This window comes from Ovis canadensis, chromosome 12, assembly GCF_042477335.2.
Source record: "Ovis canadensis isolate MfBH-ARS-UI-01 breed Bighorn chromosome 12, ARS-UI_OviCan_v2, whole genome shotgun sequence".
Taxonomy (NCBI): Eukaryota; Metazoa; Chordata; class Mammalia; order Artiodactyla; family Bovidae; genus Ovis; species Ovis canadensis.
Genome location: NC_091256.1, coordinates 61,503,270 through 61,527,976, shown reverse-complemented (window position 1 = coordinate 61,527,976; position 24,707 = coordinate 61,503,270). Strand labels below are relative to the sequence as shown.

The following is a 24,707-nucleotide window of genomic DNA, read 5'->3' as shown; positions in this document are numbered from 1 at the left end:
ACCTCTCTTTTCCTTCCCAGAAGCAGGAGACAAACCCCACATGGGAGCTGCCTCTTCCCCCCAACCAGGAGGAGAGGGGATTCAGGGGCCTTGTCATCATCCCCTTCGTCCCCCTTCAGCCGCCCCAGTGTCTCAGTCACTTGCCCACAATCACCTCCTCATTCACCCTGACGTGGAAGCACTGAGGTTCTGCCACATGTTTGGGGGCTTCATTTGCTTTGGCATCACATGAAGCTCGTATTATATGAACTTATGTCCTTGTCTCCTGTTGATCTAAGTCAGTTTAATTCTCAGGCCCAGCTGGAACTCCTGGAGGTGGAGTAAGTCTTGCCCCCTCCACCCAGTGGGGTGGGGTGGTGTGAGGAGTTAGCATTTAATGGGTCAGAGCTTCAGTTTGAGACGATGAAGAAATTGGGGTGATGGTCACACAACGATGTGAATAACGTACCTGATGTACACTGGGAAATGGCTAGAATGGTAAATTTGATAGTATTTTATAATAATAAAATAAGTTTAGATGTGAATGTTCTTTTACTCAACCATTCCAATCCAAGAACAGAACCCAGAGGAAAATCCTCACCCACTTAAGACATGACACACGGAATTCCGTTATGTGCTGCATGTACACAGCAGTGGCAGGGCCAGATCAGCACGTCTGGTGGGTCAGGGCAGAGCTTGGACTGGACAGCCCAGCGCCACTGCGTTGAGACAGGTCCACACAGACGCACACCTGTGCTCCTACGGGACTCACGACACACGTCAGCAGGTCTGCGGCCTCACAGACACACCGAGGGAGCAGTTGCACTAGGAGGGGGCGTGCGAGGGGCTGGGGAGAGGCCACTCTGTTTGACATGTTTCTGTCCTGTGACTTACTATACGGTCGTCACAATGTTTTTAAGTAAGAGAAGAAATAAGGAACACGGCACGAGTTCCCTGTTGGCCTTGTGGTCGGGACTCAGCTCTTCCACTGCTGTGCCCAGGGTTGGGGAACGAAGATCCTGCAAGCCATGAGGTGTGGCCAAAAAGCAACACAAGAGTGTGCCTAACACCCTTCTGCCAAAGTTTCCAGAACTGGGGCTGCAGCCCGGCCCTCGCGGGCACCGGACCTGCTTGGGTTTGCATCAGTCAGGCCTCCTCAAGCACATGGCAGCCACACAGTGCCAGGCTCACCCCCTTGAAGGTGACTGTGATGGTGGGACTCACCATGAAGAAGATCCAGGCTGGGATGAGCATAGCCACAGCCGCTGTGCTAGTGTAGAACTGCAGCTCCGCAGCCCTGCAGGACAGGGCAGGCGTCTGAGCCTCCCAACCCCTCCAGCCTCACCCTGGCCTCCCCTACCCTGCCCCCAGCCTCGCTACCCACTTCTCCCCTGCTACAGGACAGTGACAGCATCCCTGGCTGAGAGCAACTGGAAACAGGTAGGTTTTTCTCCCCAGTTTCAACAAGGTTCTTTTAAAGGCACCAGGGAAATGGAAGGGTCAGGGCTGGGGCACAGGGAGGTCTGGGAGGGTTGGGGCTGGGGTCCAGGGTGCTCTGGGAGTGTTGGGGCTGGGGTCCAGGGCTCTCTGGGAGGGTTGGGGCTGGGGTCCAGGGCGCTCTGGTCTCTGTGGGGCAGTGACACTTACGAGAATCTGTATTTGTCCCCACTCAGGAGTTTTTTGGAGAAAACGTTCTGCAAACTAGAAGAAAGAAAAGAGATTATGTGAGCTCAGAGGCCACCTCATTCGAAGTGCCTTGTCCTCTGGAAACAGGTACACGTGGGGCATCCATGAGCCAGGCTGAGCTGCCCCTTTCACAGGTGGGGTAAGCTGAGGTCTCAGAGGTGGAGGGCATACCTGGGGTTACCCAGCTCTGCACAGAACCCCTCTTGGCACCCAGAGCTCCCACAAATCAGCTGCAGCCACAGGACAGACAGTATGAGCACAGGAAGACCCAGGCAAACAGGGATAGAACTCCTGGCTGGGAAGGCCAGTGGTGGCTGAGAGGAGACAGGACAGTGTACAGCTTCCAGACCACCAACACTGCCCCCAGCTCTGGCCAAGGGGACTTGAACCAAAGTGAGGCTGGTGGAAGACACTCACAGGTCCGCCCCCTCTAGGGCTGACACTGTGGGCCAGTGGGAAACCTGGCAGGACTCGTGCGAGGATGGGCCCTGCAGGATTTGGCCAGGAGGTCTGAAGCATCTGCAGGTGAGTGAGGAGGCCTCTGAGACCATCCTGTGCTGGAGTTAACAGGTGAGATACAAACTGGGACTGAGCTGAGTTTCCGGGAATTAGAGAGGCAGAGAAGAAGGCTGAAGGAAACACAGCAAGTGTCAGAGGGAATGAAAGGTGGTTTCTCGTTTTACTCATGCACCACTCAGAAACTCTCTGGTCTCTCTCAAGTACCAGCAATGACACAAGCTTAGACACCTCCCTTCTCCCCTCAGAGATGGTGACGCGTGAGGAGCAGGCTACGTGCAGCTGTCAGCCATCGGGCCTGATGCCCGTACTCCGGCAGTAGGACACGAGGCCCCACGTGCCCAGCTCCCACCCTGCAGACTCACCAGTCCATGATGTTGGTGGACAAGGCGGCTGAGAACCCCAGGAAGTTGAAGCTCATCTCGGTGGCAGTGCACAGTGCCAGGCCACCCATGACCGGGATGAGGGAAAGGTTGACCAGTAGCCCTGCAGAGGGAGAACACATGGCTGGCCTGCAGTGCCCCTCAGTGGACCCAGCTGCCCCCTAGGGGTGCTCTGCTCACTTACTTCTCGCTGAAGGGAAAAAACAGCACATGCCTGTGTCACCCACTCCGGCCAGGCACGTAGGGCAGAGGGCTCCACACCAGAGTTGCCAGCTCCAAGCCCCGATTTCTGCACCCTACCGCACAGTCCCCAAGCTCTCACTTGTGAAACAAAGGGGCTGAAGGGTGGTCTCTAGGGAAGGCTAGAGGAGGAAGGAGGCCCCACACCTCAGGGCGTCCAGCCCGCCTGCCTTCATAACCAACAGTCTTGATAGGAAGGTGGAAAGTCCTTTCTGGACAACAGAAAACTTTGTCACTGGGCACAGGGCCTCCGGTCCCCCCACCTCCCATGCCTCTACTTTGATTTCAGACATGGCATTTCATTTATCTTGAAATTCAAAGCAGACGAAGGGACAAGCCCTCACGCTTAGCAAAACAGAGCAGGAGTGCAGCCCTCAGACAATCTGGTAACCTCCTGAGACTGTGACCACTACCCCGCCCAAGACAGTGCTGTCCACACAGCAAATGCATGGGCCTGTGAGGCCTCGAGTGTCACCACGGAAGGAGATGTCTGCTGGGCGTGGACCACACGTGGGGCTGTGGCTGGGAGGCCACCAAGGAGGCAGATGCCTGCGCGGTGGGCGGTGGTGGGCGGTGGTGGGCTCAGGGCTCTGCTGGGGCTGTGCCCGTTGCCAGGACCCATGAGGCTGCTCTGCTGGGGTGCCTTCAGGCGTCATCCCTCTGGGGACTACCTTGGCCCCACAAGTCTGGGTACCTCAGTCATTCTCCCCAACCAATTGCATTTTATCAAGATTTCCTAATTGTTCCAGCAAGACAGCGTCTTCTCCACGGCCTGACGTTCCCAAGGCCCTTGAAGTCCCCTCTGTGTGGTGAAGGCTGCAGTGTGGTCAGGCTGTTTCCCGCTGTGTTGGATTGCAGGAACTGCGGTCACACTTTGATCTGACTCTGCTTTACCATCACCTGCACACTGGCTTGGCTCCAGGGGCGGTCTGCGAGATGCCCAGTTGTGCCTTCTTCCCACCACCTCCTCCCCAGGGTGCTGGGTGCTGCCTGGTTTTACCTTCTGGCCATTTCCTAATTGAAGCCGACTCAGCTCCCTCTCTGGAAAAGGCGATGGCACCCTACTCCAGGACTCTTGCCTGGAAAATCCCATGGATGGAGGAGCCTGGAAGGCTGCAGTTCCTGGGGTAGCTAGAGGTCAGACACGACTGAGCAACTTCGCTTTCACTTTTCACTTTCACACATTGGAGAAGGAAATGGCAACCCACTCCAGTGTTCTTGCCTGGCGAATCCCAGGGATGGGGAAGCCTGGTGGGCTGCCATCTATGGGGTCACACTAAGTCGGACACGACTGAAGCGACTTAGCAGCAGCAGCAGCTCCCTCTCTGAGCAGCACTCCTACCCCCAGGACCCCACCCCCTACAGGCTGGCAGGAGAGTCAGGGACATGTGTGCAGCTGGATACTGTCTGCCCCGGGCCAGCTTAGAGATCTGTGATTGAGTCCCATCTGCTGAACCTTGGAGGGACACAGAGGCGCACTGAGGCTGGGCGTGGGGGGCTGCTCACCAGTGTGTTCCCCCAGGACCGTCCGTGACAGGATCACAGTGAAGATGGGAGCTGAGCTCTTCACGGTCTCAGCAAAGGACACTGCCACATTTTTCAGGCTGACTAGACCCAACACCACTGTTGCAAACCTAAGACAATCAAAAGTCTCACGAATCAGTACATTCCCTCCCTCAGGAGTCAGCCTGGAGGGTCCGCCCCCACCCTGCTCCCCACTCCCAGGATCACTTGATGCTAATAGCCAGCCAGCTGGGGGAAGAGGTTTCACAAAAACAAAAAATTCAGACACCCAACCTGAAATGTCAGCGGGCTTACCTCATCAGGCCCACGAACAGCATGGTCATGATGAAATTGGGTGGGTAAGAAAGCCGAGTTTTGTGCTGATACAAACAGCAGGGAACGAATATTTTAACACAGCCGATAAGCGTGGTTGAGAGCATCTGCACAGCCCCTGGAGGAGGAGACGAGGCCTGTGAGCAGAGGGGTTCCCCAGGGCTCTGTCCCCACCAGCCTGGGCAGGTACCTAGTGAACAGACGGGTTCCCCGGGGCTCCATCCCACCAGCCCAGGTGGGTGCCTAGTGAACAGAGGGGTTCCCCGGGGCTCCATCCCCACCAGCCCGGGCAGGTACCTAGTGAACAGAGGGATTCCCTGGGGCTCCGTCCCCACCAGCCCGGGCAGGTACGTAGCATGCTGGGTTCCCCGGGGCTCCATCCCTACCAGCCCAGGCAGGTACCTAGCATGCTGGGTTCCCCTTCCAGCAGGGACAGGATGTACTTGTTGAGAAACAGGGTGCAGAAGCTAAAGAAGAACCAGAGCGTGAGGTAGGTCAGGGCGCGGGCGCCCCACACGCCCAGGTCTGCCTCGATGACGGTAGTCTCCGTGACGGTGACCGTGAGCACCTGCTCCTCCGGGCTGCCATCGCTCTGGCCCAACGCGATCTTCTCACTCCGGTGGCTGAACACGGGGGCCCAGGCCAGCAGCGGCCGTCCCCCAGGCTTCTCGCCAGGGCCCGGGTCCAGCTCCACCAGGGCTGGGGGCTTCGCAGACGCCGACATCTCAGGGGTGGCAGAGGGCTCGGGTCAGGGACCCAGGGACAGAAGTGGCAGCCATGGTGACACCGAGAGGGGCGTGGGCTGGAGCTGATGGAAAGGACGGGACGAGGTTGTCGTGAGCAGCCAAGCTCCGGCCAGGTTCAGTCACCCCCTTACAGTAACTTAAAGCAGACTCGGGACCACAGTCGGCGGCCACGCGTCCAGGAGCCCCAAAGGAGCAGGAGCGGGCGCCCTGCTGAGACCACGGCCTACACCAGCCTAGCCTCCCTTCCCTCCCCACACACCCGACCCTCCAGTAAGTCCCGCCCAAAGCACCTGGTGACCTGGCCTCCTCCAGCTGCCCTCCTCCCTCGGCCTCTCCCTCAGCTCGGCGAAGCCTGTGTCTTCACCGCCCCCTGCCCCCACCTCAGAAGCTGTCTCCAGTGCTCTGCATCTCTCTCCACCCACCGGGACCGGACAGAGCCCAGAAGGGGCCACCCTGAGCTCCCTCCCACCCAGCTGGCTCTCCAGCGCTCAGCACCCTCCCCCACCCCTTGATGTTTCATCCAGAGTTTTGAGCTGTCCTTGGTGGGAGGGCTGACCAAACCAGCCTATTCCCCTTGACTTTCCATTCCTCCTTTGCATCATCTCTTTCATGGTCCAACAGTTCTTCAACCGGGACCTGACAGTACAGTCCCCATCCTTCAGTGGTCAGCCATCTCCAGCTTGAGGGGGCAGTTTCTGAGCACAGACCCTGGGAGGAGGAGACTCTTCTTGAACCTGAGGGCCTGCCTGCGGGCGGGCAGGGGGCTGCCTCCGTCTTGTGGCCAGGAAAGCACGCTGCTCCCTCCACAGACTCACACCAAGTCTTGGTTTCTCCAGAGAGGCCTCCCTCAGCCCTGAGACCACACGCAGTCAGACCCAGCCTCTCATGTGTGCTGGCGGGTGGGTGCTTCAAGTTTTGGCTTTTTTCCCCGCTGTGCCACACAACTTATGGGATATTAGTTCCCCAACTAGGGATTAAACTCGAGCTCCAGCAATGAGAGCAGAGTCCTAATCACTGGACTTCCAGGAAATTCCCAGATTGGGCTATAAACAGTGTCCCAGTGACGACCACCAGCCCAGGAGGCCTGGCTTCTCCTCCCCAGTGACACCAAACAGGAAGTCCCAGCCCCTGGCCCATCCCCCGCCCCCAAGCAGCCAAGCCGCCAGCAATGTCCTGGTGCTGGCGTTTGGGGGATGCCCATCATGTTTTCACCTAACTGCCAGGTGTATGTAGAAGAAGCATCAGGTATTCAGCTTGCTGTGCCACCCACCAAAAGGGCTGGCTCCTCTACCATTACCGCCCCAGGCCCAGTTCTGCTCAGGCTTGTGATGGACTCGTGACCTCCAATGAACTCTGGACCTCTGAGTCCAGGTGGACTTGTGACCTCTGACTCCCACCCAGGCCAGGGCTCCTGGCTAAGCTGCCCCTGGCTCCCAGTGTCCACCTAGTGTCCTCACGCACTCCACAAGCTCAGCAACACTTGGGGTCGCCGGGCACCCAAGCCTCCACATGCACACTGACCCTGGGGACACCACAGCTGTCCCGACACACCCCAGACCAGGACGGATGCACCCGGCCCTCCTGTGGGCTCCACTTTCCCACAAGACGCACAAGCCCTTCGACCCCTCTGGCACTGCTGGGGTCAGATCTCCACCAACACCCCGTCCTCCCTCCTCTTCCTGGCCTGGGCCCCGTTCCCTCCAGACAATACCATGCTGGGAGTTGCACCTCCATGGGCAGCCTGGGCTTCTGGTCACCCTTCAGTGCCCTGGCACCTGAGCCAAGGAGATGGTGGGGGCCAAGTGCCCATCGAAAAGCGGGCAGTGCTGCTCTAAAAGTCACCAGAAGCGGGTCCCCTGGAAACAAAGACCAGGGCAGGAGGGACGGAAACCTCACCCAGGGCACCAGGCTCCCAGGGAGCTCGACTCAGGCGGGCCTGGATGTGGGCGCTCCAAGGACCCCCAGTGGCACACCAGGAGCGCGAGGGGTCAGGCAGCAGACAGCAGGGACCACCCTGACCAGGATCCTGCCTCTGGACACAGTCTGTAGGCGCTAAAGCAGCCCAATCGGGGCCCTGCACCAGAGGGAGGGGTCAGGTGCCCTGGAGAACTGAGTTGATTCCAACTCAGTCTGAGGACCTTCCTGGGTGAAGATCAAAGATCAGCAATCACCCTGAGGGTTGGGGAGGAGTTACCTCCCGGAAACTCAAGGAGAGACAGACGCAAACTCGAGGAGGGACAGAAGGCAGGATGCAGTCCTGCGGACAGACAAGAAACTGTCAGGAACAGATCAGTGGGAGGAAAAAATGGAAAGCCTAGAGAGGAAGCGACCACGACCCCATGGTGGCCTCAGACTATCTCCCAGCAGGGTGTTAGCCAGTGACCAGAGCCCATCACAACTTTACTCCCCAGAGAAATAAGCGGTTGCCCCCCCATGGAGTCACCAAAGTGGAACCCCCAGGGATGACAGACACCACACGTCCTGATCCACCACACTGAACCTGGTGCCACTGCAGTTTCCCTGCCATGAGCGCAACTCTGACGGTTGAAAGAAAGCCGAGCAGAGGAGGCTGGACGGCAGAGGGCTGAGCACCAGGCCAGGGTGCAGATCCTCACAGCAACCATGCCCCGGATCCTGCCAACGCCAGCACTTTCTAAACACTTATGCCCTTGGGAACCAGTCCACGCTCCATGTGCTTAAAAAACAAAAATGCCCACATCAATAACATGTCTAGATACAAAGTCTCTAAAGCGCAATGCAGACAGAAATACCTAAACCAAAGCACAACTCAGAGGAACAACTTCAGCCCACTGAGGAGCGAAGGGAAGGAAGCGACTGGGGAGCCTATGCATGGGTGCTGAGGTCAAGCGCGGGCTCCCGACGAGACCTGGGCAAGTCTGGTGGGGAGCACTTAAGGAGGGGCAGACAAGGGAGTGGGCTGGGTGGAAGTGGGGGCCACAGTGTGCCTGCTTCCATGTCCATGTGCGACTCTGCCCACGCGGAGGCCTGGAACAGGGACGCCCCCGCAGCAGGGGCAGAGCTGGTTTCTGAATCTCTGCTCTGCTGAACCGAATCAGCCTCCTCGCAGAGAAGGCTGAGTTCAGGGCTGGGGCCACAGCTGGGCCGGGAGGAGGGTGGGCTCCTGGATGGCACAAGGCCAGCGTGAGGGGTGCCTGCCAGCGAAATCCAGGCGGATTGAGAGAAAGCAAATAACAGCAAAGGGCCAGCACACAGACGACCACCAGGATCAACAAATGAGGAAAGCTGTTCCTTCAGGTACAGGGTCACATGACTGACGTGATGTACCACCAGGCCCCTGGCTGCAGCCCCAGGTGAGACCCACCAGAAGAGGCTGGAAGCTGGTGAAAGTTCAGCAGTGACATGATGTTCTTCAGTCTTAGTTACGTCCTTACAAGGTACTGGGCAACTACAAAGAGCACGATGGAGGCGCAAAAGGGAGAAGGGAAGGAGACTCCATTGAAGAAGGGGGGCTGCCCCCCAGATACTTGGAGCAGGCCACATGCTGCACTGGTGCAGAGACGTGTAAACAAGCTGGGATGCGGGGCCCAGGGTCTGTGCACCGGCAGAACCCAGATGCAAGACAGAGCGGGGCTGCGGCTTCCGGGAGAAGGTGGCCTCAGCTCCCTGATACCAGGACAACTGTCATCCGTGCCAGTAAAGAGAGACCAGATCCCAGCCTCACAGCTCCACACATACGCTAACAATTCACAACATCCACAGGGCACTTCCCAGGAACCAGGCAGGGTCTGACCCAGCAGGGCACACATAATGACTCCATGGCTCTTCCCAACAATCCTGGGGAGGCTGCTGTCACCGTGTGAGACACAGCTTCTGACCAGGGTTGAACCTGGGCAGCTGGGCTGTGGAATGCAACCGTGTGAAACCTCACACTTAGAAGAAAACGTAGGGAGTGTCTTCCTGATCCTGGGGTAAGAAGAGAGTACCGTTTTTTTGGCTGTGCTGCACAGCCTGTGGCACCTTAGTTCCCTCACCAGGGACTGAATGCAGGCCCGGCAGTGAAAATGCCAAATCCCACATTGGACCACAGGGAATTCCCAGAAAAGAGCATCTTAGACCAATCCCCCAAAGCATTACCCACAAACATAACAAATCAGATGAGGTTGCTAAAGGAAGAGCTCCTGTGCTTTCACAGTGCATCATGATGTAACACCAACACACTAAACGACAAGTGACACCTGGAGGGGTCATGACAACACGACAGGGAAAGAGGATGGATACCTACAATCAACAGGAAACGTGGGTAACACGCCAGGAGGGAGACAATGTCCACACGCCTAGTGAACACGAGAGGAGCCGTCAGCTCTGCACCTCTGGACAACACACACCCAGCTGGAGGCTCAGAGCAACAGTACACTCATGACCCCACAGATTCTGTGGTCCAGGCAGTTGACCAGCATGATGGCGGAAGGGGCTGGGGTCTCACCTCCAAGCCCACACGTGCAGCTCCAGCAGCTGTGAGGGGAAGACCCTCCACAGGGCTGTGTGCACAGCTTCAGGCCTGTATCAGGGCTGGCGGCTGAGAGCCAGCGGCCACGGAGGCCGAGTCTTCTTGGAAACTTGGCCCCTTAGTATTTGCTGGACAGCGCTCATGAGAAGCCCACCCTCAAGGAAGGGGGCTACAGAGGGTGAGAACGCCAGGAGGCAGGGTCACAGGTGTTACCTTGGAGGTCACTGACCAAAGGTGCTGACCTCATCCATGGTCAGGGAGATACACATCACCCACCCCTACTGCCAAAAGCCATCAGGTCTGACAACACCCAGAGCTGCTGGGAGGTACGGATCCAGAGGCCTGAACGTGGCTACAGTGAGGGGATGGTACCAGAACTGGGAGAGGACTGGGCACCACGCTGAGAGGGACATACCTGCACACCCTACAAACCAGAACCTCCATCCTTGAGGGTCCCCCAGAGATGTCCAGCAGGAGTGCCCAGGGCGGGACTGCTGGTCACCACCACCAGGAGTCACAACTATCCACCCGCGAGGAGTGAGAAACACCTGGTGGCACCCACAGCTGACGGTCAGCTGGGTCCTCTTGCTCAGATAGCAGGCGGGCACATAGCACTTACCGCTGGTCACTGGCCAGAGCAGCAGTCCTGTGCAGAAGGCCTGTTCCCGGGTGCAGTGAAGCCCCTCAGCGGCTGTGCTGGCATTGCGCATGGAGGCCGGGGGCAGCGGCCTAGAACCCAGCAGGTCCAGCTCAGCCAGGCCCACTGGGACCCCAGCTGCCCTCCCTGGCTCTGACCGCCGTCTTCTTTCTGTCTCTGTGACTCAAGGCACTTTCACGAGAGGCAGTTCTTATCCTGTGAAAAGCCAAAGGTCATCAGCCCAACCTGATAACGATGAAAACTGACCTCACCCAGGGCGGCCTGGAGATGGGGCGGACCAGGCTGAGCGCAGGGTTTGTGGGGCCCCCCACCTCCAGGCTCCTGGTGACACAGGTTTGAATTACTGCCCTCTGGGCTTATAGCACAAATGACAAGAACTGTAATGTAGCCTCTTCCGCTCAGCTCGGAGCTAGTAGCCTATGAGGTGGGGGTTGATTCCACTGTGCTCCTGTCCAAAGCCTCCATAGGACAAGGTCCAGATGGGGCATTGAAAGGAAACTAGCATCACGCTGCAAAAAGCACATACATGATGCTTTCACATGCAGGCACTGAGACCCTCCCAGCCTCCACCAACCCTGCAACAAGGCTGCCTGGGGAGGCTGCCTGGTTCTGAAACGTGGGCGGCCAGGACAACCAGGGCACATTAACCACTGAAGGGAAACTCGGGGTGGAAGTTACTGACAGGAAGTTGTCAACTTTCCCATCCAGTTTTGCAGAACCCTGAATTCTGAGGCCCATCAGTCAGATGTCAAGAGTCTTCTGTTCTACAAGCAACTCAGGACACTCTCAAACACCTGGTGAGGAAATCTAGGTCGCTTCACACTGTCAGCAGGGCAGTTTATATAAAATACACTGAAAGTCTACAAATTTCATACTCTTAATTCAGAAATTCCACCTCTAGGGCTTTGTCCTAAAGAAATAATCCAACAAAGGCCCAGGCTTGTACATGCAAAGATGTTCAAAAGCTTTGTTTTTAAGACTGAGAAGCTGACACTGGCTAAGTGTCAGATTAAAAAAACTAACAAACTCTGTCACATAATGGGACGCTGTAGCCCTACCAGTTGTGACAAAAATATATTTGTCATAGAGAAAATGAGAGCAGAGTCAGAGTTACAAGCTCTCTGAACATTGTCTTCAGGTTTAAAAAGTACCAACGGTTCAGAAGAACACAGGCCAAGGTAACAACTGTGGTCAACTCTCAGAGGCAGAATCTCAGATCCTTCAGTTTTCTTTTTTTTTTTTTCGCATTTTCTCCAATTTCTAATTTATTTGCATTGAAAATTGATTTTTTAACAAGACCTACTATATATAAATCAGGGAACCATAGCCAGTATCTTATTATAACCTATGATGGGATGGAAAAGAATGACAAAGAACGTTATGTATGTACAACTGAATCACTTTACCATACACCAGCAACAAACACAACACTGTAAATCAACTATACTTCAATTTTAAGACAAAAATAATTTCTTTAATGTAAAAACTTTTCCTGTTCCCTCTCAATGTTCCTTTTCAGGCAGTTTAATATTATTTCATTCTGCTTTAAAATGTTACTTGCAAGTTAAAGGATTTTGGGTAAAACATTGCACTCTACTGAAAAACAAAGAACTTTAAGCCATTAAACAAACAGTCTGCTTCTAAATAGTTTTTTTTTTTTAAACAGCAGTGGCGGGTGAGCAAGATTTTCAAGGCTTCAGAGCGTGAGCGCTGGGGGAGGAGGGGGCGGCACTGCAGGCCCCATAAAACCCCGTTCAGAAAGTAGGCTGAGAACTACAATGAAGTCTTAGCTCTGGGCCTGACTGGGAGTTTCCCAACCCAATTTACAAAATAACAGTTTGCTAGGACCCGCGCCTGGCAGGACGTCAGTCATTACATAATTTCCAGTTTTTTTTAATCCTGCGAAGACACCAACTGCAATGAATTTGCTGCGGGCGACTGTGCCTGGAGCGGACAGAGCACCTTTGCCCGGTTCTTTCAGGAGCGGCTGCACCTGCTGCTCCAGGGCCGTGTCCACTTCGGGGCGCATCGGTGTGGGGGGGGGAGGGTCTAAACGCAAGAGCGCAGACCCTGTGTCCCCACCTCCGCCTCTGTCAGTACCCCCAGGTGTCCAGGCGCTGTGGGCCTCGCGGACTCCCAGCTCCCGCCCCGCCTGTGCCCCGCCCGCCGCGGGCAGATTTGGAGCGGGAACTTGGCGCCGGCCTCGGAGACCTAAGGTCCACTTGGACGCCTGTAAGGAGTGGCTGGGGCCCACGTGGTGGACGTTGCAGGAGCGGACCCGGCATGAAAGCGCTAGGGACGGTTCCTTCCCTCCCACCCCCGGGCGGCCTCGGACGGCCAGGCGCGCGTGCCAAGGCCCGGGGTTGGCCGAGTTGCCAGGGAAAGCGGGGGGTCGGCAAGGACTCAAAGGGCGACCCCCGGAGGTGACCCGCCCCGCCAACTTTATTCAGCCCTTCACCCACCAAGGAGCCCCCGGGTAGACGCCGAGCCTCAGGGACGTGAGCCCGGCCCCGCAGCCGGGCGGGGACCCGGCGCGCCGGAACGGACGGAGCGGTCATCTAAGGCCTCGCCGCCCCCTACTCCACACAGCGACCGGCCCTCATCCCGGTGACCGCGGCTCAAGGAGCCGAAGGCTGCGGGTCGGGCTGGGTGGGCGGACCCGGAAAAAACCCACAGGTCCCGGCGGACGACGGGGCGGGGCCGGAGGCGGAGAAGCCGCTACTAGCCCGGAAGCCACGCGCCGGAAGTGACGCGTCTGAAGTCCGCCGCGGCTCCTACCGCCCCGCGTGACCCATCCCACGGGACTCGTTCCGCAGTGTCCTGAGGGTCCGGGCTTCTCAGCTGCCGCTTGGGTGCTGGCAGCGGGGACGCTCTGCTGGGCGATTCCCGCCGTGGTCGTCCCCTTGGCACCCCCTGGGCCGTACCACATCAGCCCACATGGGGATAGTGCTGTTGGGTGATGGAGACCCCCGTGGTCATCCCCTTGGCACCCTTCGGGCCGTACCTCATCAGCCCAGGTGGAGGTGGTGCAGCTGGGCGATGGCGGCTCGCGGCCTTGGTACCCTCCGGGCCGTAATGCGTGGCCCAGGCGAGGGTGGTGCAGCTGGGCGATGGCGGCCCCCGCAGCCTTGGTCCCCTCCGTGTTGCAGCACCTCGGCCCAGGCTGGGGTGGTGCTGCTGAGCGATGGCGCCCCCTCGCGGTTGTTCTCTTGGCACCTTCCGGGCCGTACCATCTCGGCCAGCGGGGCAGGTGCTTCTGGATAACGGCACCCTCTCACGGTCGTCCCCTTGGTATCCTCCGGGCCGTACCAATTCAGCCCTGTTAGGGGTGATGCTTCTGGGAACTGCCCTCCCCTTGATAACTTCCTGGCCGTACCACCGCGAGCCAGGAGGGGCGACAAGTTCGTGGAGGAGCAGACCTATAAGCTGGCTCTGAGTTTGGGTTTCAAGAGACAGAAATTTCAGCCTCAAGGAGCCTCCCCCAGAAGAGGAAAGACAAAGGGACTGTCCTAGGTGAGGAAGGAGCTCTAGGGGCAGCTAGAATCCGAGGCCACGCCCCTGACGAGGACGCTGGTTGGCTGAGTTTGGGGAGTTCCACCAGGGGGCGTGGCCTTGGCCCTAGTGGGTGAGGGGCTTCAGTGGGACTGTCTTGCCTGCGCACGCGCCCTCACTCCCCCAGCCATCCCTGGCACCATGCGCAGCATCTTCCTGGCCCGGTTTTCCTCCTGGCTTACATTATTAATTTTTAGTAAAAAAAATCGTGCCACGTTGTTTGTGGAATCTTAGTTACTGAACTGGGATTGAACCCGGGCTCTTGCAGTGAAAGCTAGGAGTCCTAGCCACTGGACTGCCAAGGAATTCTCTCCACTTACTTTTAAAGGTAATTTTTAGGAGCGAGGTTACTGCTAACGGGCTCTTCTTCCTCTTCATTTTAATATTTACTTTTATTTGTTTGTCCTGGGTGTTAGTTTCTGCATGTGGGACCCAGTTTTTGAACCCATGCCGTCTGGGTTGGAAGCTTGGTGTCTTAGCTAGTCAGCCACCAGAGAAGTTTCTAATGGGGTCTTCCTAAGGCCTACTTAAAAAAAAATTATTGATTTCGGTTGCACTGGGCACATGTTGCTGCCCAGGGGCTCTCTCTAGTTGTGGCGAGTGGGGGCTAGTCTGTTGCAGTGCCTGGGCTTCTCATTGTGGTGGCTTTTCTTGTTGCGGAGCACATACAGGCCAGGAGCATGGTGAAGGGTTAATGCAGCCACAATAGGGTAGCGGAGATGTGCCTGCAAGCGGGTCTCTCTGCTCGGGCTGAACGTGCTTGCAAATGAGGCGTTCTGCCAAGGAGACTGCACATAGCCTTGAGTTTAATGGTCCCTTGCAAACGAGGGAACATTCCCTTCCTTATCATTCCCTTCCTGTGATAAGGAGGAAGAAAGGGCTCTGGACAGACTCTGCAGTAAACCGGAATTTCACTCCCTTTTGCTGTATGATAACATTTATGCACATGTGCTATACTGAGAAGGCTTAGTCATACAGCCTGGAATTCTGCCCAGGGGAGCTATATAAAAGTAAACCGCAAGCTTGCTTGCTTGCGCAGTTCTTTTTCCTCCGGCCAGAGTTGTGTCTGTCTCTTGTGTGTCTTGTCTTTGTGTCATTTCAGTCGCAATCTCCAACATCTGGTGCCCAACGTGGGGCTCGAGTGAAACCAAAAGGGTGAGTAACCCTGGGGGGATTTTAAATCCATAGCAGGTGAACTTTCAGGAAAATCATGGGGAATTCCTCATCATCATTACAGACACAATACATGGAGTTGGTCAAAGGACTTCTCCACTCCATAGGCATTAAGGTCTCGACTCGTCGATTGAGTGAGCTCTTTCGCTTGGTGGAGCAATATTGTCATTGGTTTCAATATCAAACTAAGTTACAGTTAAATTTGAAGGAATGGAAAATAAAAAAAAAAATTGAGAAAGCAACATCAGAAGGGTAACGTGATCCCTTTGAAGTTATGGACTTTATGTAATGCTATAACACAGGCTTTGACTTTGCTATCTACTGATAATGAAACTAAATCTAATGCTTCAATGAAATGAGAGGCAATTTATGAGGATGTGCCAAACGTTGGTGGGGTTTCTGCACTGCCTGAAGGTAAGGATACAAGTAAGCCTCCTTCTGGAAATGGTGAAACATCTGTTAGTTCGGAATCAGATTCGGAGGCTTCTTTCGTTTCATCAGAGGAGGGCAAAGGGATTAAAGAAATGACCCATCTATTCCAGGAATGGTAGAAATCTCACAAGGAGGAGAGAAAATCTGCGCCTTCTGCTCCTCCTTATGTGTCTCTTTTCCCCACTGCGATTGATTGGCCGATGTGGGCAGGGAACATTGTCAGTTCTCCTTTCCTTTGTCTGTGCTTCATGATGATGACTTACCTGCTCCCGCTAGTGGTTTTATCGATCCTCCAGAATTATTTCCCATCCAGAGACAGCAAGATGACAACATAATAAATATTCAATACACTCCTTTGGAATATAAATTTTTTAAAGATCTTAAAGCTGCAGTGGTACAGTACGGTCCTCAATCTCCCTTTGTTTTGGCTATGCTGGAATCATTGGGAAAAGGCAAATTAATCATTCCGTTAGATTGGGAATCTATTGCCCAAGCTGTCTTGGAGGGCTCTCAATGGTTGCAACTTCGTAGCTGGTGGGAAGAAGAAGCTAGAAAGCAGGCTCGGATTAATGAAGGACAGAATCCCTCTGGTCCTCTCGAGGACAAGTTAATGGGAGAGGGTCATTATCGGGCTTTAAGAGAACAGGCTCAATACTCTGATCAGGGCTTAAAACAAGTCCGCCAGGTCTTTTTATGAGCATGGCGCCAGTGTGGTGCCTACTGGCCACGCCCAGCCCTCCTTTGTTAAAACAATGCAAGGTCCCAATGAGCCATATACTGATTTTCTAGCAAGACTGAGGGTAACTGTGGAACAAGCTGTAGGGAGGGATGAAATTTCAGAGATATTACTACAAACTTTAGCATTTGAAAATGCAAATACTGAATGCAAACATATACTGGGACCGTTAAAAGGACAGGGTGCATCTATAGCTGAATATATCAGAGCCTGCTCGGGAATAGGAAGAACAGAGCATCAGGCTAATGTCTTTGCTACAGCCTTGGCCAAAGCTATGAAACCACAAAAGGGAGGTAACTGCTTCCATTGTGGAAAACTTGGTCATATGAAAAGAGAATGTCAGAAATTAAAAGCTGATCAAGGTGCAATTCCTAAAGACAGATCTTTTGCTGGGAGGAATAAGACTCCTCCTGGACCTTGCTGTCGACGCGGGAAGGGGCTTCATTGGACTAATGAGTGCAAATCTAAAACAGACAAAATGGGCAACCCGATACCGGGAAACTGTCCTGCAGGCCTAAGTCCTTGAGGCCCAGGAACAATACTGGGGACTTTTCCTCCCTGTCCTCCTGCTGTCCCGCCTACCCCAACCCTGTTCCCTCCCAACAACAGTTACCAGTCAGTGCCTCATTAAAAGGACCTCAAATGATTTCAGACTTAACGGTCTGCTACTTCAGGGAGTGCTGCTGCTGATTTGCCACTAGCTGAGAATGTTCTTTTGTCACCAGGAGGAGGCATTTACAAATTAAAAACAAATGTGAAGATGGCGGAGTAGAAACGCGAGTGCTTAGTACTGAGTCTCTGGGCCCACTCGGTTCGGGTCTCGGCGGCAGCGGCAGTGATCATTAAGCAAAGAGAGCCTAGGGTAGTTGGCCAAGATGCCGAACATCGAAATCTTCAGTGGCAGCTCCCACCAGGATCTATCCCAGAAGGTTGCCGACCGCCTGGGCCTGGAACTGGGCAAGGTGGTGACTAAGAAATTCAGCAACCAGGAGACCTGTGTGGAAATCGGAGAAAGTGTTCGTGGAGAGGATGTCTACATTGTTCAGAGTGGCTGTGGTGAAATCAATGACAGTCTCATGGAACTTTTGATTGCGATTAATGCCTGCAAGATAGCTTCAGCCAGCCGGGTTACTGCAGTCATCCCGTGCTTCCCTTATGCCCGGCAGGATAAGAAGGATAAGAGCCGGGCTCCAGTCTCAGCCATGCTGGTTGCAAATATGCTCTCTGTAGCAGGCACGGATCATATCATCACCATGGATCTTCATGCTTCTCAAATTCAGGGCTTTTTTGATAGCCCAGTCGACAATTTGTATGCAGAGCCAGCGGTCCTCAAGTGGATAAGGGAGAACATCTCTGAGTGGAGGAACTGCACAATTGTCTCACCTGATGCTGGAGGAGTAAAGACAGTGACTTCCATCGCAGACCGGTTGAATGTGGACTTTGCCTTGATTCACAAAGAACGGAAGAAGGCCAGTGAAGTGGACCGCATGGTGCTTGTAGGGGACGTGAAGGACTGTGTGGCCATCCTCGTGGATGACATGGCTGACACTTGTAGCACAATCTGCCATGCAGCTGACAAACTTCTCTCAGCTGGAGCCACCAGGGTTTATGCTGTCCTGACTCATGGAATCTTTTCTGGCCCAGCCATTTCTCGTATTAATAATGCATGCTTTGAAGCAGTAGTAGTCACCAATACCATACCTCAGGAGGATAAGATGAAGCATTGCTCCAAAATACAGGTGATTGACATCTCCATGATCCTCGCGGAAGCCATCAGGAGAACTCACAATGGAGAGTCCGTCTCCTATCTGTTCAGCCATGTCCCTTTATAATAGAATAACTCCTGAGGCTTTTCAAAAATAAAGTGAGCCCCACCCCTTGTTTTTTTCTTTGGTGTTTGATGAAAAATCCAGCAGAAGACCCAGCTTGTTGCAGTGTAGTTCTCTATATCCCACATCAGTTATATGAGCGATACTACTATTGTGTTGGCCAAAAAGTTCATTTGGGTTGTTCCTTAACAGTTTATGGGAAAACCTGAATGAACTTATTGGTCAACCCAATACGTCAGAGAAATATAGAGTGACAGTAGCTGCTGGGATTTTCTACCTGTATTGTCTCATCCTGGCTTCTTTGATCTTGTGAGCCTTGCAGCTTTAACTGTTCAGCTTCTACAAGATGTCGGACTTTGGAAAGCTTTGTGTAGAGTGTCCAAATATGTTTGGGGAAGCTCAGACTACTTTGCATGTGAATGCTTCAGCAACCGCCCCCACCCCTCAATGTGTGATAAGTTCTCTAGAGTCTGTACAAAATTATGCAAGAGCTTAGGGAAACCCGAACCCAGATCTGGTTGCTGAGCCCCTGTAAGGCTAGAGAAACCCTAGGGCAGGAGCCTGAGGGGAAGCAACCCACCATAGAGCAAATGATTCTTGGGAGGAAAAAGCCTGATCCATCACCCTTTGCTTGGATTCTGTCACTTGGATTCTTTTTTGTCCCTATTCCTTTCCATTTGGCTTTCCATCTTCTTTTCCTGGCCAAATATCGACTTGGTCCCAAGTGATTGTTGTGCCATAGTTTTCTGGAAAGCGAACTCAATTCCTGCTCTATGATCTGTAACATTAACATGAGATGATTCTGCTGTAGCTTAACCTTCCTTAGCCCACTACCACTGCGGTAGTAGGTTTTCGGTGGTGGTGTAGTGCCTTTTGATTAATTTAACTGTTTATCATCTTTCTTTGGATCTATTTGGCCTCTCAAATGACCTGAGATTTCTGTTTTAAAAAAGTTGATATTACTGTCTCTTGTAGAAGAAACTAATAAAGTTATCTCTTTGATTGTGGGTCTTAAAAAAAAAAAATGTATTCAGACCACTGCCTAAAGGCACCTTTGGCTTAATATTAGGCCGTAGCAGTGCGGCTTTGAGAGGTCTGACCATAATTCCTGGGGTAATAGACTCCGACTATGTTGGGGAAATTTTGATTATGGTTTCTGCTTCTACCACGCTTTCATTGTTAGCTGGGGAACGTATTGCTCAAATACTTCTCCTACCTTATCATCCCTTTTTGGCTCTTCCTAATGAACGAACAGGAGGATTTGGAAGTACTGGGCGACATATATTTTGGGAAATGCTTATCAAAGATTCTCGCCCTGTTCTCTCCTTGATTATACAAGGAAAAAACTTTGAGGGACTAGTAGACAGAGGGGCGGATATTTCAGTCATTTCTTCTCAACAATGGCCCCAAGATTGGAAAAAAGAAAAAAGCCCTCTAATGCTGACAGGATTGGGCTCCATTGCAGATGTCTGGAAGAGTACCCATCCCTTGCAATGCCAATTCCATAATGGAAGATCAGTGTCTGTTACCTTTTATATTGTAAACATACCTATTAATATTTGGGGAAGAGATCTTCTCTCCTTTGGGGGCTTTTGTAACCATTCCACTGGAAAACTAGAAGCCACTGCTCAAATTCCTTGAGCACTCCCATTAAAATGGTTAACTAATACTCCAAAATGGGTTGAGCAGTGGCCATTACCACAAATGAAGCTCGAGGTGTTAGAACAATTAGTACAAAAACAGCTCCAACTTGGTCATATAGAGCCCTCTACCTCCCCCTGGAATTCTCCTGTTTTTGTTATAAAAAAGAAATCTGGAAAATGGAGAATGTTAACCTATTTACGAGAGGTTAATAAATGTATTGAACCTATGGGAGCATTACAACTGGGACTCCCCTCTCCAGCTCTTACTGCTCAGAATTGGTCATTAATGGTGCTAGATCTTAAAGACTGTTTTTTTTTTGCCATTCCCCTACAATTGCAAGATAGAGATAAATTTGCTTTTACAGTTCCTGTTCTTAATCATGCTCAGCCTGTTAAGCGTTATCAATGGACAGTCTTACCACAGGGAATGACAGATAGTCCTACTTTATGTCAAGAATTCATAGCTCGCTCTTTGCAATCTCTCTGTCAAGAATACCCCAATTATATTCTGTATCATTATATGGATGATCTCCTATTAGCAGCTCCTAGTATTGCTGAATGTGATGAATTCTTTCTAAAAGTACAGGAGGCTTTAAGACTATACAATTTGCAAATAGCCCCAGAAAAAATTCAAAAAGACTTTCCTATTTCATTTTTAGGGACGGTATTGGAACAACATAGAATAAGGCCCCAAAAGTTGCAAATCAGAAGAGACCACCTCAAAACCTTAAATGATTTTCAAAAGTTATTGGGAGATATCAATTGGCTACGCCCGGTGCTTGAGATTCCTACGTATCAATTATGACATTTATTTTCTACTTTAGAGGGAGATACAGCTCTGGATAGCCCCCGAACTTTAACCCCATTGGCTTTACAGGAACTTCAATTTGTTGAGCAACGACTAAATGATGGCTTTTTGACTTACATGCATCTCAACCTATATCGTTTATAATATTTCATACTGCTTATTCTCCATCTGGTGTAATTGCTCAAGAAAAAGGATTAATAGAATGGGTTTTCTTACCTAACAGCTTTTCCAAAAAATTGACTACATATATGGATAAATTAGCCTTCCTTATACAGAAAGGTCGCCATCGTATTTTACAATTGTCAGGATATGAACCACACCAGATTGTTACTCAATTAACAACTGCTCAAATATCTCAATGTTTACAATTTAATGAAAACTGGCAAATTTCTCTTGCCTCATTTCCTGGTTCATTTTCTAATCACTATCCATCATCTAAATTAATTGATTTTCTCCGGACTAACTCTATGATATCTCAATCCCCAATTTCAGATGTTCCAGTTAAGGGACCCACTATTTTTACAGATACAAATAAAAATACTGCGGATATTGGACCCCGGAAAGTTCTAAGTTTCTCCCCCACTCATTTTCTTCTGTACAGCCCGCTGAGTTGTGGGCTATCTATTTAGTTTTGCAAGATTTTCCCCAAATTCCTATTAACATTGTTTCAGATTCTCGATATGCTGTTCTCTTTTGCCTACAGCTTCCCCATGTCTCCCTTCCACTGACCCTTAAAACAGCTATTGATAAATTGTTTTACCAAGTACAACAATTGCTCTTGCAGCGTTCAGAGTTAATTTTCTTTACTCACATCCGTGCACATTCTGCCCTTCCTGGACCCTTATCATTCGGAAATGCTACAATTGATGCCTTACTTTATCCTATAGAAGCAGCAAAACAAGAACATCTCTTACAGCATACCAATTCCAAAGGGTTACAAAAATCTCATGCTATTACTCGAAAACAAGCTCAAAATATTGTTCGTTCTTGTTCCATATGTGCACCCTTTGCTTTACTGTTTACCTTACTAGGTGTCAACGTAAGAGGACAACAAGCAAATCAGATATGGCAAATGGATGTAATTTACATTTCTTCTTTCGAACTGCAAAAATATGTGCATCATACTATAGATACATGCACACATTTTCAATGGGCCACTGCATTACATTCTGAAAAGGCTGACGCTGTTATTACTCATTTGTTATCTTGTTTTGCAGTTATGGGATTACCAGTTGAATTGAAAACTGATAATGCACCTGCTTACCAATCCACAAAATTAGCTCACTTTTTATCTCAATACCATATAACTCATACTTTTGGTATTCCTAATAATAGTCAAGGGCAAGCTATCATTGAAAGAGCTAATCGTACCTTACGTGAATATCTTGAAAAAATAAAAAAGGGGGAACAAGAGAGATTTATGAAACCTAAAGACATTTTGAATAAAACCTTACTTACCCTAAATTTTTTGAATATTTGGAGCAAGGGAAATCTATCAGCAGCAGAGTTGCATTTTCAAGGGAAAGAAGAGGATAAGAAGATCTTGAATACACCTATTTGGTATAAAGATTAAGAGAAAGGTTGGATCCCAGCATCATTAATATATTTGGTACGAGGGTATGCTTTCATTTCTGTTAATAATTACAGGTTTTGGACCCCAGCAAGATTGATCAGAATCAACAATGGCTGATCCCTTTGAAGAGCTTACTATGCAGAGAAGCTTTACTTTCCGTACAAGGGAAGCAACACCTCCTACATGGGGTCAAATGAAGAGGTTGACCCAGGAAGCAAAGAAGACATTAATGAAGGCGGGGCAACCTCTGAATCCTACCAATCTTTTGCTTGCCATGATGGCGGTGGTGACATGTCAGGTAATTGGTGTATTGGCAAGTAATCATACATATTGGGCATATATACCTAATCCCCTTAGTATATAGCTAATCCCCATTAGTAAGAGTAGTTTCCTGGGGGGAGCCAAAAGTGCAGGTATGCACTAATGAGACTGCCTTCTTTCCCCCACCAGCTTGTGGGGGAATAGAACAACTATCTCATCATAAACAACAATATAATATTAGTAATTTGACCATTGCAGTGGAAGGTGTTCCTTTGTGTATAGGAGGACACCCCTTTTGTCTGTCCACCAAGGAACATTCTCATCATTCCTATAATACATGGGGGGTAAAGTATAATAATTACCATTTTGCTACTTTTACTGTGCTTGTTTCCACCAGGGGCTTTAACACCTCGACAGAACCGATAGACATTCATAATGGAATACATATGTCACTATGTCCTGTTAACTTTTTTGCTCCTTCTCTAGAATCTCTGGAGTGGGAGCATTGCCGAAGTCATCGACCCTTTAAAGTCATGAATTATTCTGGGTCTATCATTGTAGATTGGAGTCCAGATCATGGGCAATTCTTAGAAAAATGGTTGAATAAATCTCTTAGGTGGCATCATGCAAATAGCACTTTGATGGGCAATGGTAATGAAACAGTTAACTGGCAGCAATTTGCACTTGTCCCTCCTCAATTACAATTGCAGGGATATCCACACATTCAAGGGGATATTTGGAAACTATGGGCAGTTTCTGGTAATCTCACTATCTGGTCAGGAATCTATACTTTGGATAGTGGCGACTCTTCGGGTCCATTTCATGTTAATTTACACGTTAATAAATCTTATTCCGCAATGGCATGTGTAAAATATCCTTTTGCATTGTTATATGGGAATTGGACCTGGAATGATACTGTGGGGTCTGTGTCATGTGATTATTGTAATCTAACTCAATGTGTAAATCAGTCTTGGTGGAAAGAATTTGAAACACAAGCCTGTAACTCCAATTCTTCGTTAGTAATTGTTAAAGCTCGGACAGAAGTATGGTTGCCTATAAATCTGACTAGGCCATGGTCAGATTCTTTTGCTGTTTCTCATCTAGTAACCGCTGTACAGACTTTGCCACACCGATCTCGATGTACGCTTGGTGTGGTCATTGCTTCGATTCTAGCAGTTGCGTCAGTAACTGCAACAGCAGCGATGGCAGGCCTCGCATTACACCAAGGAATTCAAACAGCTGATTTTGTTCAGGACTGGCATAAAGACTCTCATTTGTTATGGCAACAACAGCGAGATTTGGATGCACAACTTGTTACAGACGTGCTCAATCTTCAACACACCGTTTCCTGGCTTGGAGATCAATTAGCTGTTTTATCTACACGAAGTGTGTTGAAATGTGATTGGAATTCTTCTCAGTTTTGTATAACACCTGTACCATTTAACATGAGTGAAGGATGGGATAAAGTAAAACAATCCTCGACTGGGCATCAAAATCTCACTACGGAGATTATGGACCTGGAACGACAAATTTTGTCTACTTTTAGCAGGACTTTACCTGACATTACGGGGTCTGATTTGCTGAAAAGTCTTCAAGAGGGAATGAATAACTTAAATCCATTAGGGCATGTATCCTCACTAATTGGGACTACCTTTTGGAATACTGTGTTTATATTACTTTTATGTTGTGTTGCTTTTCTAGTCTTCTGGCGATGGCGGAAAGGGAAACAACTAAAGCACAAAGCAGAGAAGATCCAGACCATGCTACAATTTATAAAAGCAAATAAAAAAGGGAGATGAAGGGTTAATGCAACCACAATAGGGTAGCGGAGATGTGCCTGCAAACGGGTCTCTCTGCTCGGGCTGAACGTGCTTGCAAACGAGGCGTTCTGCCAAGGAGACTGCACACAGCCTTGAGTTTAATGGTCTCTTGCAAACGAGGGAACATTCCCTTCCTTATCATTCCCTTCCTGTGATAAGGAGGAAGAAAGGGCTCTGGACAGACTCTGCAGTAAACCGGAATTTCACTCCCTTTTGCTGTACGATAACATTTATGCACATGCGCTATACTGAGAAGGCTTAGTCATACAGCCTGGAATTCTGCCCAGGGGGGCTATATAAAAGTAAACCGCAAGCTTGCTTGCTTGCGCAGTCCTTTTTCCTCCGGC

At 51.1% G+C, this 24,707-nt stretch overlaps 1 protein-coding gene, 1 long non-coding RNA gene and 1 pseudogene across 13 annotated transcripts in view; 2 read left to right on the top strand and 1 right to left on the bottom strand.

Annotated features, from left to right (window-relative positions):
- Nucleotides 1-14,044, bottom strand: part of CDK11B (cyclin dependent kinase 11B) — a 41,033-nt gene extending 26,989 nt beyond the window's left edge. For 6 of the 12 annotated variants that reach the window (XM_069545846.1, XM_069545849.1, XM_069545848.1 and 3 more), the window contains exons 1-8: nt 13,538-14,044; nt 10,495-10,728; nt 5,043-5,448; nt 4,623-4,758; nt 4,311-4,438; nt 2,547-2,667; nt 1,627-1,680; nt 1,204-1,276 (exon numbers count right to left, since the gene is read on the bottom strand). In XM_069545846.1, coding sequence (XP_069401947.1) covers nt 1,204-1,276; nt 1,627-1,680; nt 2,547-2,667; nt 4,311-4,438; nt 4,623-4,758; nt 5,043-5,364 — 834 coding nt within the window. In that variant the 5' untranslated portion in view covers nt 5,365-5,448; nt 10,495-10,728; nt 13,538-14,044. Of the gene's footprint in view, nt 1-1,203; nt 1,277-1,626; nt 1,681-2,546; nt 2,668-4,310; nt 4,439-4,622; nt 4,759-5,042; nt 5,449-10,494; nt 10,729-12,995; nt 13,269-13,537 lie in introns of those variants that run through there. The other 6 variants (XM_069545852.1, XM_069545854.1, XM_069545859.1 and 3 more) reach the window with 4 other exon arrangements.
- A 1,051-nt stretch (nt 14,045-15,095) lies between these two features.
- LOC138416541 (uncharacterized) lies at nt 15,096-24,707 on the top strand. Its single transcript, XR_011247734.1, has 3 exons — nt 15,096-15,240; nt 22,354-22,577; nt 23,027-24,707. It is a non-coding gene; the product is annotated as an uncharacterized lncRNA (long non-coding RNA).
- LOC138416540 (ribose-phosphate pyrophosphokinase 1 pseudogene) lies at nt 15,263-18,307 on the top strand (annotated as a pseudogene).